Consider the following 17,408-nt stretch of genomic DNA (forward strand, 5'->3'; position numbering starts at 1 on the left):
GATCTGTGTAAACGTCTTGACCAAACCCCCTGGTCTGCCACATTATGTAAATGTACTAGTTCAGTTTCTTTTTTTTAATAGATTTTCCAAATTTCAAAAAAACAGTTTTTGCTTTTTCATTACAGGGTATTGTGTGTCATTTGATGAGGGGATTTGTTTTTAGAATAATACGGCTGTAAGGCTGTATCGTAACAAAGTGGAAAAATCCTAAAGATTGATTCTATACATCGTTTGACATATTTCTACGGACTGTAACGGAACTTTTGGACTTTGTCTGCTCGTGCGTCATGAAGTTGGGCTGAACGAACTAACAACCAGGAGGAATTTGGACATAAATGATGGACATTATCGAACAAAACAAACATTTATTGTGGAACTGGAATCCTGGGGGTGCATTCAGATGAAGAGCATCAAATGTAAGTGAATATTTATAATGCTATTTCTGACTAATGTTGACTCCAACATGGCGGATATCAATTTGGCTTGATTTGTCGCCTGAGCGCCGTACTCATATTATTGCATGGTTTGCTTTTTCCGTAAAGTTTGTTACATTAAGGAGAAGTATATCTTTAATTCTGTGAAAAACACTTGTATCGTTTATCAATGTTTATTATGAGTATTTCTGTAAATGTATGTGGATCTCTGCAAAATCACCGGATGTTTTGGAACTACTGAACATAACGCGCCAATGTAAACTCAGATTTCTGGATATAAATATTAACTTTACTGAACAAAACATACATGTATTGTGTAACATGAAGTCCTATGAGTGTCATCTGATGAAGATCATCAAAGGTTAGTGATTCATTTTTATCTATATTTCTGCTTTTTGTGACTCCTCTCTGGAAAAAATGGCTGTGTTTTTCTGTGACTTGACTCTGACCTAACATAATCGTTTGGTTTGCTTTCGTTGTAAAGCCTTTTTGAAATCGGACACTGTGGTGGATTTACAACAAGTGTATCTTTAAAATGGTGTAAAATACATATATGTTTGAGAAATTTTAATTATGGGATTTCTGTTGTTTTGAATTTGGCGCCCTGCAGTTTCACTGGCTGTTGACAGGAGGGACGCTACCGTCCCACGTACCCTAAAGAGGTTAAATAAATAAATACTGCAATGTATTACTGAAGCAATTAAAAGCGATAATCCAACACTAAACCACCACTGAAATGCTGCCAGTGAAGCATTAAGCATCCTAATTAGAAATTACACAAATAAATGTCATTCTTTTTCACACTCCATGCACCATCTGTTGTACCCCTGTAGAATCTCACCCCACTGTTCTTACAGAGCACTTGACCCCTTCCAAAACAAGACAAATCCCCCTTGACCTTTACACTGACGTGCCAGGTTGCAACGTGTTCGATCTTATCCTGTAACCCCTGCCCTGACATCTAGTGCAGCTCCGGGGTGCCACTTTCTCAATTATATTAGTTAGACATTACAGCGAGGTGGGCTACTTTACAGGCTGCACTGAATGCATGATTTCCTATAGGCTCTGAGGGTTGATGTTTTCCAATATGGTGTTAGTGAGGTTCAGGTATTGATTTATTCCTACACCCTTCCCAAATATACCACCAAATCTATAGGTAACATTTATGCCAGTTAATGGACGGACATTAATCTCTGTAGGCAAAATCATTGCTTTGAATTGGAAGATGGGGGCTGGTTGAGATAGATTTGTGTATTTTAGTGATAATAAACTGTACCAATGAATAATCTCGATTAATATGCAATGCCCATTCTTTCAGATCTGCATACGCTATTTCTGAATGCGCAATTAAAATCAGATAAAATATACATTAAACCTTTGTTTGTTTGGTGTTCGGAGAATACCCAATGCTCTCTCATCAGAGTACTAGCCAAAAAAAATACTCCCTGTGATTGGAATCCAAAATGCTTTAATTTCTATTCATGTGAAGTTGGAATTACCTTTGCAGCAATACCACCGTAATCAAGTCTGTGAAAAAAAAACACATAGAAGGGAGTACAAAACCCTACAAAGTCTAGGTGAAAGATGACCAAAAATATTGACTCTGCATTACAGATGCCACTGAAGTTCAGTTGATTGATGAAGTCTAAATACGGACACTGTCAATGTTTGAAGCCCTTCCTCCTCTAAATGTGATTAATGGGAAACCTCCGTGATGCTTTCAGAGGCAGAACACATACATTTTCAGAAGTGGTATATTTGCATCCAGTAACTGGCAGATGCAGAGGACTAAGATGATTAGGAGGAGGAGTGGAAGAGGAGGAAGAGTTGGAGGAGAGAAAGTGGTTAAAGAGAGGAAGAGGAGGAGCAGAGGAAGAGAGGGAAAGGAAGAGGACAAGGGGTGGAATATTGTAGATTAATGTTAACAGTTAAAGTCAGGAATAGTACACATACTAATGCAATTTTCATACTATTCTGTCAACCCAAATCATACTGTACTGGCTCTATAAAGATAGATACCCACATAATGTTGAATGCACCCACTGTTTTATTGGGTGCATTGTTTATCTCCGGAAGCCTCTCAGCCTGACAAAGATGTTTGCAGAACACATTCATCCCGAACCAGGTCTTACTCCACACATAAGGACCACTACCCAGAACAATGTCAGTCACTGGACGGTGGGCAATGTCGCTGAGAGTCAACAGTATGCAACAATACACACTTGCTCTCCTGACCTTTTAATGCTATTTGAGAGCCACATAGATCTGATATCATGAGGTCATTCAGCACCCAGTCCTTTGAAAGTAATGAATTGCCTGTATGAATTACCGTTTTAATAATGCAGACTCTGGTACACACATGATCTACCTCAAATCACAATGTCTAAGAATAATGCAACAGGAAGGAGTCTTTTGGCTTGTGTTTGAAGTAATGAGGACAGAGGGATGAATTCATGTCTCTCTCACTGTTCCTTAACCACAATGCATTTTCCTAACAGATTTTTATCTCTAGGTTAGAAAATTCTGTTGCATGCATAATAAACATCATACCACAATTTTTTTTTTTTTACAATAGAATCAAGTACTGGTGACCACATTTGTAACCCAACTTTGCTTGGTTGAGAGTGCCAAACAGTTGCTGGTACTTACATCTTAATTTGTGTCCCTTCAGCAAATGCCGCAAAATTAGTTGTGAATCAGCAGCCAGCTGATAACTAATGTATCATGCTCATTTCCTTTCATGAATAGAGATGGAGAATAATGTGTTGTTGATGAAAGTCATGTGTACAGGAAATGAAGTCGCTACTTATTGGGTTGGATGCGCGTTGGGTTGGGTTGTGTTTCGGAGGACGCATGTCTCTCAACCGCAAGTCTCTCCTGAGCCTGAGCCCATATGGGCGTTGTAGTGATGAGACAAGACAGTAACTACTAACAATTGGATACCACAAAATTCGGGAGAAAAAAGGGGGTAAAAAAAAGTGCAACAATGTGTTGCATGCAGCTACAGTGTACGCTAAGAAAGTGTGGCACTAGGGAGACGTTAATTTAAATGCAACCTATATTTTTGACTATACATATTATCATTACAGATGTGGGAGAGGAAGAGCGGGATATGTATATGTTCCCTGATTGTAGTATTGAGACAAGGAGTCTCTCGGTCTTGAGACCACTGCAGCACAGAAATGCGCTCTTTGTCTCATCACAGTCTCAATCCACAGGGTCTGGTCTTGGTCTTGTCATGGCCTTGATACACTGGGTCTTGGTCTCAAGATCTTGGTTTTAAGGGTTCTGGTCTGGGTTGCAAGATCTGGTCTTGACCATAATGTCTGTCTTGCCACATCTCACTAGCTACCAACCTAAATGTCACATTATAAGAAAAGGTAGTGGAGCAATAACTCTCAAAGTTCGATACATCACATGAATCACTGGATCATACTTTTCCTTTTGAAGGCTACTAACTGTTCTCATGAAAAGTATCAGATTGGCTTATCACTTCTCTTGGATCTACTTCCCTTGGAGTATTAATGGTTAATAGAATTTTAACATTGGTTTGAGCCATTTTTCAAAATGTGTAGATTTTTGTAGATTACTTATTATTTGTGAGGGCTGACAAAATGTGAGTAAGGACCATTTGATGAGTCATTGCCAGATGAGATTAGTCAAAAGGGCTGTTACCTCTAAAATCAAATTTCTTTCAATATCACTTGTTTCTAGGACAAGTATTTTATGTAGAAAGGAACGTATCTATTTTGAAAAGTTTACCTGGCTGAAGGCTTGGAGTTCAAGTCCCATTAGTGGATTAGACTAAGTCGGGAGTAAGCAAATTGAGTGAATCCGTAGTGCAGTTGTTCCGGCAATGGATTGAATTCAGGCTTAAAACTTCTACAGGATCGGTATCCCCCCGCAGGATGGTTGAACTAACTTGCGCTAATATGATTAGCATGAAGTTGTAAGTAACAAGAACATTTGCCAGGACATAGTCATGTCTGATATGGGCAAAAAGCTTAAATTCTTGTTAATCTAACTGCACTGTCCAATTAATAGTAGCTATTACAGTGAAATAATACCATGCTATTGTTTGATGAGAGTGCACAGTTATGAACTTGAAAATGTAATAATTAACCAATTGGGCAGACTTGATACAACATTTTGAACAGAAATACAATGGTTCATTGGATCAGTCTAAAACTTGGCACATTCACAATCTAAATTGCACCTAACTTGGTATAATACATTGTGCCTTTCTCTTGCATTTCAAAAAAACGCAGGTAAAAAACACAGTGCTTTGAACGGTTGGTAATGGCTCACATCAACACCATTATCCCAGAAACCCTAGACCCACTCGAATTTGCACACCGCCCAAACAGATCCACAGATGATGCAATCTCTATTGCACTCCACACCGCCCTTTCCAACCTGGACAAAATAAACACTTATGTGAGAAAGCTATTCATTGACTACAGCTCAGCGTTCAACACCATAGTACCCTCAAAGCGTATCACTAAGCTAAGGATCCTGGAACTAAACCCTTCCCTCTGCAACTGGATCCTGGACTTAGGTAGCAACTCATCTGCCACGCTGCTCTTCATTACTGGAGCTCCCCAGGGGTGCGTGCTCAGTCTCCTCCTGTACTCCCTGTTCACCCACGACTGCATGGCCAGGCATGACTCCAACACCATCATTAAGTTTGCAGACACCACAACAGTGGTATGCCTGATCGCTGACAACGACGAGACAGCCTATAGGGAGGAGGTCAGAGACCTGGCCGGGTGGTGCCAGAATAACAACCTATCCCTCAACATAACCAAGATTAAGGAGATGATTGTGTTTCGGGTCATTGTCATGCTGGAATACCCATCCACGACACATTTTCAATGCCCTGGCTGAGGCAAGGAGGTTCTCACCCAAGATTTGACGGTACATGGCCCCCCATCCATCGTCCTTAATGAGGTGAAGTTGTCCTGTCCCCTTAGCAGAAAAACACCCCCAAAGCATAATGTTTGATGGTGGGGATGGTGTTCTTGGGGTCATAGGCAGCATTCCTCCTCCTCCAAACACGGCGAGTTGAGTTGATGCCAAAGAGCTCCATTTTGTCCTCATCTGGCCACAACACTTTTACCCAGTTGTCCTCTGAATCATTCAGATGTTAATTGGAAAACTTCAGACGGGCATGTATATGTGCTTTCTTGAGCAGGGGGACCTTGCAAGCGCTGCAGGATTTCGGTCCTTCACGGCATAGTGTGTTACTAATTGTTTTCTTGGTGACTATGGTCCCAGCTGCCTTGAGATCATTGACAAGTTCCTCCCATGTAGTCCTGGGCTGATTCCTCACTGTTCTCATGATCATTGCAACTCCACGAGGTGAGATCTTGCATGGAGCCCCAGGCCGAGGGAGATTGACAGTTCTTTTGTGTTTCTTCCAATTGCGAATAATCGCACCAACTGTTGTCACCTTCTCACCAAGCTGCTTGGTGATGGTCTTGTAGCCCATTGAAGCCTTGTGCAGGTCTACAATCTTGTCCCTGACATCCTTGGAGAGCTCTTTGGTCTTGGCCATGGTGGAGAGTTTGGAATCTGATTGATTGATTGCTTCTGTGGACAGGTGTCTTTTATACAGGTAACAAACTGAGATTAGGAGCACTCCATTTAAGAGTGTGCTCCTAAACTCAGCTCGTTACCTGTATAAAAGACACCTGGGAGCCAGAAATCTTTCTGATTGAGAGGGGGTCATATACTTATTTCCCTTATTAAAATGCAAATCAATTTATAAAATTTTTCACATGCGTTTTTCTGGATTGTTTTGTTGTTATTCTGTCCCTCACTGTTCAAATAAACATACCATTAAAATTATAGACTGCTCATTTCCTTGTCAGTGGGCAAACCTACAAAATAAGCAGGGGATCAAATACTTTTTCCCTCAAAATGTTCCTGTGCCGCAGGAAATACAACTTTTAGTGTATTTGAGGTTTAAAAATGCTTCTAAAGTTTGGAATTTCCACTTTAAAATGTCAGACTTGGTTTGCCATGACGAAAAATGTATCAACCCCTACTAAAATGCTTATTATAATCCACATAATAATTCACATTTCCTGTTGCGGAAAGATTATTTTCCTGCTGTGAGAAACTGGTCAAATTTAGATAGTTATGTGTCCATACAGAAAGACAGAGAGCAATTATAAATACTAAAGGTCCAGATGAAGTCCAGATCTATCGTCTCCTAAGGCCACCTAAAATAAATCCCAGCTCAAAACAAGAACACCATTCTCCCTATCATCCACTCACTCACTCAGACACTCAGACACTCACACACTCAGATACTCACACACTCACTCACTTTCTCAAATGTGTGCCACAGCGGGCCTGCTAGAGAACCGTGCTGATCGTGTCAAAGTCTTTGCTGATCTGCGAGCTGCTAGGCAGGGACTTGAGGTACTCCATGTGCCTCCTGGCATCCTCCTGGTTCTGCCGCACGTAGTAGATCACGTAGGCTATCACCATGGTGAACCAGCCGAACACAGTGACGAACATGGCCACATCGGTGGTCTTGTGGTGGAAGTTGCAGAAGTTGATGCCCGAGTCCAGGACCTGGATAACGGGTTTGCCGGCGTACTCCTCCTCCACAGCCGTGTGACAGCTCACCTCATTGACCGTCTCTGGGTCCAGTCTCAGCTCCCTCAGGACCTCCTGCAAGCTGCACTCGCAGTGCCAGGGATTGTTGGAGAGGCTGATTTTGGCCTGAAGTTTGGCGAATGCCTCTTTGGGCACGCTGCTTATGCGGTTGTTGGACAGGTCCAGGACCCGAAGGACGTCGGAGACCCCTTGGAAGGCCCCAGCGTCCACCGTCTTAATGGCGTTGTTGGACAGATCCAGTTCCTGTAATCTGTTGAGGTCCTTAAAGGCCTGTTTGGGGATCTTGGTAATCCTGTTTGAGGCCAGCAGCAGGACTACAGTGTCACACGGCAGGTCAGCCGGGATGTTCTCCAGGTTGCGCGACATGCACTGCAGCACGGCAAGGCTGTTCTTCTCCATGCAGTGGCAGCTCTTAGGACAAGCGGTCACCAGTGCACTTCTGAACAATATTCCAAAGTGCAAGGCCCACGAGACAGCTGAGAGCATGGGATTTCTGGGCCGATCATGACCCATACGGTTGGACATCTTCAGCTGTGTGCTCCTGCTGGTCCTGTCATGAAAGAGCAGTCATGGTTAAACCTTGTGTCATGTTGTTCTATCATTATGGCTTGAAAACCACGAGACAAGACAGTTTTAACTTCCTTACAAGCTGTCAAGATTTTATCTGTAGTTAATCCATCAGATCCATCGGTGAAGTATAATTTTCATGTTCTGCTGTTTCCAAAGGGTTTCAGTAGAGCCCAGTTTCACATGAGCTGCATTGAGAGTATTCCAGGCAGAATCCAAGAGGCTGCTTTCTGATTGGAAAGAGAAGAGAGTTACTCAAGAGGGAACGGTATCTTAGAGGGAGATGAAGGCAACTATAAGGTGGAGGTAGGCTGAATGTGTTACTGGTACCCTCCTGCCATGTCGAGAACTGAAAGAAGAAAAATAGAATAGTGACAGTCCTAGTGAAAAAGGGAATTACTAGACATAGTTTCTTCTTAGAAGCAGTGACAGAGAAAAACATGAAGGCCATACTGTAAGAGTTTTATGGTAGGTTTAAGTATTTTAGGGATAAGGTTTTATATCAAGATTACTTTCCTAAAATATTCATACAATTGTCCTGAGGGCATCAGCCAAATTGGTTTTGCTTGCACATTGGGCATGGTCAATTCAAGTGTCACACTGTTTACACATTTGTAAAATGATAATCAAGGACAATCCATTTCACTTAAAGGAAATCTCATAAAGCAGAGAGACAAATAGATTGATCTTCACTTACATTATCAGATCATATTAGGATAGCCTAATTCATTTATATGGACTTACAACATTTGAATGAAATTAATTTCTCCTGCTTCAGCAGGATAGTGCCAGTTTAATAATGATTACACTCTCATGAACTGTGCTTCTCTTCTCATAATCGTAACATATCAATGCTTCAGCTGCTCAATCATATTTCCACATAAAGTAAAACTGATGGCATACGTTTACACAACTAGAATGGATCCACTGTGCCAATCCATTTTCACTATAGGTGCACCCTCTTGTGGATTATGCTGACCATGCAGTTTATTGTTGTACTTGATGCCAACCTGTGATGGAACTGGGGGCACCAATGTGACATTTAGACATTTTATCAACCATTTTGGGGTACTGTACATCTCAATGTCTTCATCCCATGAGCACGCACACACACAAAATATAGACAAGATTTCTTAAACAAGCCCCTCACGTTCAAAATTTGAGCTGGAGATCATATGGAGGTGTCGGCAGGAGTTTACACGCTAAAATGCTTAAGGGCACACTGGGACAGCCTGTAGTGACATTTTGAAAGCACTGCCTTTGTTCTTTTACAAAACAGGCCATATTAATAGACCATGGCAGCCCTGCAGTTGAAGTGAGTTTAATAGAATGTATAAAATCATATGAGATTAATTTGGAGACAGAGCCAAAATGTAACAAAATGTAAACAATTAGAGGTACTAATTGGTTCTCTACTTTGTTAGGTAACCATTTTTATTCCAAGTAAAATAAGTTAATTGCTGTAAATGCAGTAAAATGTTGAGCACACATAATGTCATGCAGCAAATTGCTACATCCCTTTTTGGACTTTTAAATGAATGATATATACCCTTGATTCTTGAAGGATATGACTAAATGCCTTATGAGCTTAGTTCAACTGCCGTACCCCATCAGAACCCAAAATATACGTTTGTTTACTCCACTGTTTGTAAACAATTACTGTATAGCCTCAAAAAATAGTTTAAACTATAATTTTGATATCATGGATGGTCAGTCCTTGCATCCACAGCTCTTGGAATTTGAGAGTAGTTACATTTCTTCAATCCCATCTCTAAGCTTTTTACCAAAACAGTGGTGGGTAAATTTGAAATAGTTTGAACTGCAGATTCCCCTGTAGATAATGTAGCGCTGAATGTATCACAGATCAAATTAGGAGAGTTACAATCTGCAATATGATCACTTATAATAATACAGTTTCAGGCCACAATCCTGGTTTGCTATAAAGTTGAGGGGTGGGGCTAGATAAATGTAACCACTGTCAAATTCATAGGTGGAGCTATGGGTGCAAGGACTGAAAGGCAAGGAGATCATCATGAGTTGCAAACATATTTTAAAGCTATAAAAACCATCAAAACCATAAATTATGTAATAAAACAACCTTATATAATGGGGGAAGACAGTTCTAAGCTTACAATGCATTTTACATTACATTCTTTACATTCAGAAGTTATATAAAACCATGCTATTTAATTGCAGTAGTAGCCTAACAGATTGTACCTACATAATTATACTGATTTATCTTTATTTAAATTGTCCTATACTTAATTATTTGCTCTTCCAAAAACCCACCCAGAATCAAAAAGAGTAATCCTATAGGCATTGGACATTAAATGTAGACAACTATGGCCTTTCCAAGTTTTTTGCCCCCCAAAATACAGAAACTTTTATATCATAGTTATAAAAAGGAGCACACATCAGGTGTTTATCCAGCAGTCCATTTGCTCCAGAAGGCGTGCGGAAAAACTGACTCGTATGTGCTTCTATATTTCAAATTTCCACCAAGATCCATACTTCTTCTTTAAGGCTAATTACTGCAGACATTTCTTATGAATATAAAACAAAACATAATTCAGACGGCTGTGGTCTGTACAACATGTCTTGCTTTCAGCACAAGGCATTCTATTCATAGTCTAAAATGTCAGCAGTCAGCATAAAACCGAAGTTCCCGCATAGTCTGTACATGGTATTCCAAGTAACATCATCTCCAAAACAGGTACCCCACACCATAGATTACAGTTGTAATAGCTAATAGCCTACCGTTTTTTTAAAAGAGATGACAGCAGCCACACTTGTTGATGTTCCTGTTCAGTCGCAGGCCACATTCATCAGCACGTCCTGCGCCCATCAGTGGAGAGCATAGAAGAAGAAGGTCGGGCTGTGTGTCGATTGGACTACTGTTAGTTTGGCAAGCCTCCACGTATTCCCTCGCTTGAAAAAAACAGGTCGATCCTGTATAGTCAAACAATGAATTTAGGGCCTGGTGGTTGAATAAAATAGGCAACAAACCTGGAAAGCATTAAAGGTTAAAAATTTGTAACATAAATGTAAGGGGGATGTATTAGGTGTTGTATATATTAGACCTTGACTATAACCTGGTGAGTTGGTGAAGTCAATACGCATGTATTGCTTACTGTCATCAGTAACATGCTGACTGGACAGCCAACGTTGGTTGCACTAATATTGCTAAATAAATTCATACATGTAATTAAATTGTTTCATTCAAACTGCTCATGCGCTTCAACGGGTGTCGGCGTAGCCAGGCGCATAGAACTTGGTAAATAAAAAAAGCATAGATCTTGGTTCTATATTTGAGACAGTTGACGCACTGTAAATTCCTCCTATCCCATCTACTGATTGGTTTTCACAAGCATACTAACCCAAGTGGGTGATTAAAAGATGAACAAGGAGAGATTCATCAAATTAAACAAACTAGGTTTCCACTTGTATCTGTGGATTAATTGTCAGAGTAGAGAAGACACAATTTTGTATGACTCAAAATGTTTCAAAATTTTATTCTACAAAAAAAGGACAATATGCATTTCAGGTAAAATAACCAACACAGTATGACAGTTTATTGTGAAATAGACACAAATTACTTATTCGAAATGTGTGACAGACACATGAAAAGTCCCCTTTTTGATTTTCTTTCTCCATAATGCATTAGTATACAGTACACGAATTCCAATCTGTGGTGGCTAATGTTAGCTAGGCTAGCTTGGTGGCTAACGTTAGCTAGGCTTTAAGGTTAGGGTTAGGTGTTAAAGTTAGGGTTTGTTTTAGGGGTTACGGTTAGGGCTAGTTAAGTAGTTAAAGGGTTAGATTTAAGAGTTAGGTTAAAGGGTTAGGGGAAGGGTTAGCTAATTTAATAAGTAGTTACAACGTAGCTCAAAAGTAGTAAGTAGTTGCAAAGTAGCTCATTAGCGAAAATGCAAAAGTTATCAAATCAAATTTATTTGTCACATACACATGGTTAGCAGATGTTAATGCGAGTGTAGCGAAATGCTTGTGCTTCTAGTTCCGACAATGCAGTAATAACCAACGAGTAATCTAACCTAACGATTCCAAAACTACTACCTTATACACACAAATGCAAAGGGATAACGAATATGTACATAAAGATATATGAATGAGTGATGGTACAGAACGGCATAGGCAAGATGCAGTAGATGGTATCGAGTACAGTATATACATATGAGATGAGTAATGTAGGGTATGTAAACAAAGTGGCATAATTTAAAGTGGCTAGTGATACATGTATTACATAAAGATGCAGTAGATGATAGAGTACAGTATTTACATATACATATGAGATGAATAATGTAGGGTATGTAAACATTATATTAAGTAGCATTGTTTAAAGTGGCTAGTGATATATTTTACATCAATTTCCATCAATTCCCATTATTAAAGTGGCTGGAGTTGAGTCAGTGTGTTGGCAGCAGCCACTCAATGTTAGTGGTGTCTGTTTAACAGTCTGATGGCCTTGAGATAGAAGCTGTTTTTCAGTCTCTCGGTCCCTGCTTTGATGCACCTGTACTGACCTCGCCTTCTGGATGATAGCGGGGTGAACAGGCTCGTGGTTGTTGTCCTTGATGATCTTTATGGCCTTCCTGTGACGTCGGGTGGTGTAGGTGTCCTGGAGGGCAGGTAGTTTGCCCCCGGTGATGCGTTGTGCAGACCTCACTACCCTCTGGAGAGCCTTACGGTTGTGGGCGGAGCAGTTGCCGTACCAGGCGGTGATACAGCCCGACAGGATGCTCTCGATTGTGCATCTGTAGAAGTTTGTGTGCTTTTGGTGACAAGCCGAATTTCTTCAGCCGCCTGAGGTTGAAGAGGCGCTGCAGCGTCTTCTTCACGATGCTGTCTGTGTGGGTGGACCAATTCAGTTTGTCTGTGATGTGTATGCCGAGGAACTTAAAACTTACTACCCTCTCCACTACTGTCCCATCGATGTGGATAGGGGGGTGCTCCCTCTGTTTCCTGAAGTCCACAATCATCTCCTTAGTTTTGTTGACGTTGAGTGTGAGGTTATTTTCCTGACACCACACTCCGAGGGCCCTCACCTCCTCCCTGTAGGCCGTCTCATTGTTGTTGGTAATCAAGCCTACCACTGTAGTGTCGTCCGCAAACTTGATGATTGAGTTGGAGGCGTGCATGGCCACGCAGTCGTGGTTGAACAGGGAGTACAGGAGAGGGCTCAGAACGCACCCTTGTGGGGCCCTAGTGTTGAGGATCAGCGGGGTGGAGATGTTGTTACCTACCCTCACCACCTGGTCCATGATGAGATTCAAACACACATCCCTTGGGTAGGTAGATGTTCGCGTTATGGTGATTCAATAGATTGGAATAATCTATCACAGTATAACAACTCGTACTCTCAGTGATATATTGACTCAATGTCACCTAAAAAATAATTTACAACCTGTGTATGACATGTTAATTTCATAATCACCTGCAAGTTAATAATGTAAACATAAGTGTTATTTTCAACCCAGTATCACAGATTGTGAAATAGACATGAATTGTTAATTGGAAATGTGTCTGTTTTTTTGTGTGCAATATACAATTCTGTATACAGTGCATTTTAACTGATACCTTATACATTTATGCTACAAACATTCATTTACAAGGGCACAGTTATCAAAGTACATCAATGCATTCACATATCAGGCAGCAGCCATGTGTTTAAAATTTTAATGGAGTATATAACTGTAATTAACGCTATACTGTAGGTCAGAGAACATTTTTATATTCTTTCTATGGGTGAATTGTTTTTAACCTCAAAACCCAAACAATATGACCAAAATATCCCTCAAAATGTACTAGCAGATGTTTACACATCCTCTGAGGATTGTGGTGTAGAGTATTATGCCTTTTAATGTAACACAACACTTTTTATGTGAGGAACTCTCATAAAATGTGTCTTCTCATCTGAGAAAGCTTGATAGATTGATATTTGGTTTGTCACGTTCGTTGAATGGAGGAGACCAAGGCGCAGCGTGATATGAATACATGATTTTAATGAAGACCAAGAACACAACAAACCTACCGTGAAGCTATATAATACTAGTGCAGACACAGGCAACTAGACATAGAAAATAACCTACGAAATACCCAAAGAAGACAGCTGCCTAAATATGGTTCCCAATCAGAGACAACGATAAACAGCTGGCTCTAATTGAGAACCGCTCTGGACTGGCGAGGCGCACTGTAGGCCTGGTGCGTGGTGCCAACACTGGTGGTACCAGGCTGGGGACACGCACCTCAGGGCGAGTGCGAGGAGCAGGAACAGGGAGTACTGGACCCTGGAGACGCACTGGTGGCCTGGTGCGTGGTGCCAGCACTGGTGGTACAGGCTGGAGACACGCACCTCAGGGCAAGTGCGGGGAGGAGGAACAGAACCTACTGGGCTGTGGAGGCGTACTGGAGGTCTGGAGTGTAGAGCTGACACAACCCGTCCTGGCTGGATGGTTATACTTGCCCTGCAAATGCAGGGCGCTGGCACAGTACGCAGAGCTGGCGCAGGATATCCTGGTCCATGGAGGTATACTGGAGACCAGGAGCACTGAGCCGGCACCCTCCTTCCTGGCTAGATGCTCATTCTAGCCCTGCCAATGCGAGGAGCTAGAATATAGCGTACCGGGCTAGAAATGTGCGCTGGAGACACCGTGCGCATCTCTACATAACACAGTGCCTGACCAGTTACACGCTCCCCACGGTAAGCACGAGGACTTGGCTCAGGTCTCCTACCTGACTTAGCAAATCTCGTGTGCCACCCCCAAAAAATTATTGGGGCTGCCTCTCGGGCTTCTGTGCTAGCCGTGTACCCATATATTGTCGCCGTTCCTCCTGTGCGCTCTCCTCCTGCTTCCATGGCAGGGTCTTGTCCCCTGCCATTACCTCCTCCCAGGTCCAGAATGTTTTTCCATCCAGTATTTCGTCCCTAGTCGATGATTCCACAAAGCGCTGTTCCTCCTTATCACGCTGCTTGGTCCTTTTATGGTGGGTTATTCTGTCACGTTCGTTGAATGGAGGAGACCAAGGCGCAGCGTGATATGAATACATGATTTTAATGAAGACGAAGAACACTTAACAAACTATACAAAAAAACAACAACCTGAACATGCCGCTATATAATACTAGTTCAGGCAACTAGACATAGAAATAGACATTAACCCACAAAATACCCAAAGGAGATGGCTGCCTAAATATGGTTCCCAATCAGAGACAACGATAAACAGCTGCCTCTAATTGAGAACCAATCTAGGCAACCATAGACAGACATAAACACCTATATGGTAAACAAGCCCATAAACCTACAAAACCCCTAGACAGTACAAAAAACACATACATCACCCATGTCACACCATGACCTAACCAAAACAATAAAGAAAACAAAGAATACTAAGGTCAGGGCATGACATGGTTGTAATAGCATTACATTAAGCGGTGTCTGAGCTGGCTCTCGCATAGAAGTCTATGACCTGGTACCAATTTATTTCGGAAATTGTTTTCTAACTAACATCCTCCAGCCCAACTGGCTTGGATTCTGATAGTTTTATCTTATCTTTGTATGAAGCAGATGAAACCAGTACCACACATATTGTGTTGCTGAGAGAAACTAGGACGTATGATAGTTTAATAGGCATTTCAAGTTGTTTTCTGTCATTTTTAACGGAGGCACTCGGTTACCTCTGAAACATGAAGAATGTTCCAATTTAGCAAAGCCTAGAATTAGTATCATTCTGTTCACCAAATGATCGATATGTAGCCTGTTCCCAGATCTGATTGTGCTTTAATTTCAACTCCTTGCCATGTTCTGCATGACAAGGAGTGGCTTGATGGCACAAACTGAGTGGTACCCAGGCTAATGAATACCTGCTGACAGTGTAACACTGAATTATATAGTCATAAAGAGAAGCATCATGGCTCTATGGGAGGAGCAGTTTGGAGTTGCAATCCAGGTACATTTGCTTGCATACAGAGTTGAAGAGGTCTGATTGGACAACATTGTTTCCTACATTCGAAAATAGAGCTGTACTGCTTCCTCACAGCATAGTATACCATTACCAAACCATACTTCATTGATTCCATCAGAGCTCAGGGAACTATCATAGATATATATATATATATATATACAGTGGGGCAAAAAAGTATTTAGTCAGCCACCAGTTGTGCAAGTTCTCCCACTTAAAAAGATGAGAGAGGTATGTAATTTTCATCATAGGTGTTAAGGTTTTCTTGTGTCGAAGGAGAGGAGGACCAAAATGCAACGTGGTTACTTGTATACATCTTTAATAAAGATGAAAACACGAACAATACAAAACAACAAACGTAACGTGAAAACCTAAACAGCCTATCTTTTTTCCTTTTTTAAATAAAAAACAAAACTAGTATTTTGTGTTTTACAGGCCTCTCATCTTTTTAAGTGGGATAACTTGCACAATTGGTGGCTGACTAAATACTTTTTTGCCCCACTGTATATACACACTAATTGTTGTGCACAATATTTGCTGTAGTGTACAACCAGCTTGCCATGTCTTAAAGACGGTAGACGATGTGGAAATATGTGTTTGTGTTCCGATTATCTTTGAAATGCTCACACAATACCTTTTTTTCTGTGAGAGGTACCTAAAACCTCCTAGCCCTCCCCATTGACCTTTAATGTGGCTCATTGCATGGCTTATTGATAGTGTAACTAAGCCCAAGTACAGAGTTATAAAGTTAAGGAAAACTATTTAAGAGAAGATGACATTACGGTGACATTTGCTTCTCAGAAAATCCTAGAGTCAAGAGTTTTGAGGATATAGCTACTGGTGTGAGGCATACAAATCCTAACACTGCTGTCAATGAGCTCCAGCAGGCTTTCCACATCACCTTATGATCACATCCTTCAATCTTTGTCAATTCAATTCAAGTCACCAGACAGAGGAGCTGGGGAATATAGAAAACATCAGATCAGCCTGGATGTGTGGTAGAGTTTTATCTTCATTTTGATGTACCGTAACTTGTTTTGCTGCTGTGGGTTTCTTTTTCAATGGCATGTTTTTAAAAAGCAGCTAAGGTAATTGATATATATATATATATATATATATTTAAATGCTTTTCCACAAAAAAACATTGTTTGACTGAGAGCAAATACCTACAGCATGTGGATGGCAAAGGTGTAGTAAGTACGCAGCCCAGTCTCCCTCAATAAGATGCTGATACCTTAAGCCCACGATACCAATGATGAGCTTTGGAGGGAAGTGCACTTAATGTTCTTAATTGATTTACATTAAGTAGTTTGGCCCATAATTGCCATGTAGACCACCAACAGCAACATTAACTGCAAAACACATTCATCTAAAGCTGTGCTAAGCACCACAGGCGGTGGTCCTCGGATACAATTAGCTGATTAATGTTCGAAAATGTGTGTTTGGATGGGTAGTATCAGGCATGGAAGAGAACACAGCGGTCATTAACAATAGAACAGGCAGACTGCAACTGTTTATTTACCAAGGTTGCTCATTCACTTCTCTGTACACCTGTGTCTTAATTAATTCCCAGTGCTCCAAAGTCCTTAATAGACAAATTACATGTGTCAAGTGCCAAGGGGGAATTCCGCTTCTATAGCCGACTTACTTATTCAAGCACAACGGTATGGTGTCATAGCAGATCCATCTTTTTTGATGGGCGAGATCCTGCCTTTTGTCCCAAATTAATCACAATTACCAATACTCTTACTGCCTCTCTGACCAAGGAATGGAGTTGGAGGACGCAAATGATATCAGTAGC

The 17,408-nt window shown here is 41.1% G+C and overlaps 1 protein-coding gene across 1 annotated transcript; it reads right to left on the reverse strand.

The window, feature by feature from the left end:
- Nucleotides 1-6,651: 6,651 nt before the first annotated feature.
- Nucleotides 6,652-7,600, reverse strand: LOC109871123 (leucine-rich repeat-containing protein 3-like). The gene has a single exon (XM_031806332.1). It carries the CDS (start codon nucleotides 7,587-7,589, stop codon nucleotides 6,798-6,800), a length of 792 nt encoding a protein of 263 aa, XP_031662192.1. The 5' UTR covers nucleotides 7,590-7,600; the 3' UTR covers nucleotides 6,652-6,797.
- Nucleotides 7,601-17,408: the final 9,808 nt, after the last annotated feature.

This window comes from Oncorhynchus kisutch, linkage group LG26 (assembly GCF_002021735.2).
Source record: "Oncorhynchus kisutch isolate 150728-3 linkage group LG26, Okis_V2, whole genome shotgun sequence".
Classification (NCBI taxonomy): domain Eukaryota; kingdom Metazoa; phylum Chordata; class Actinopteri; order Salmoniformes; family Salmonidae; genus Oncorhynchus; species Oncorhynchus kisutch.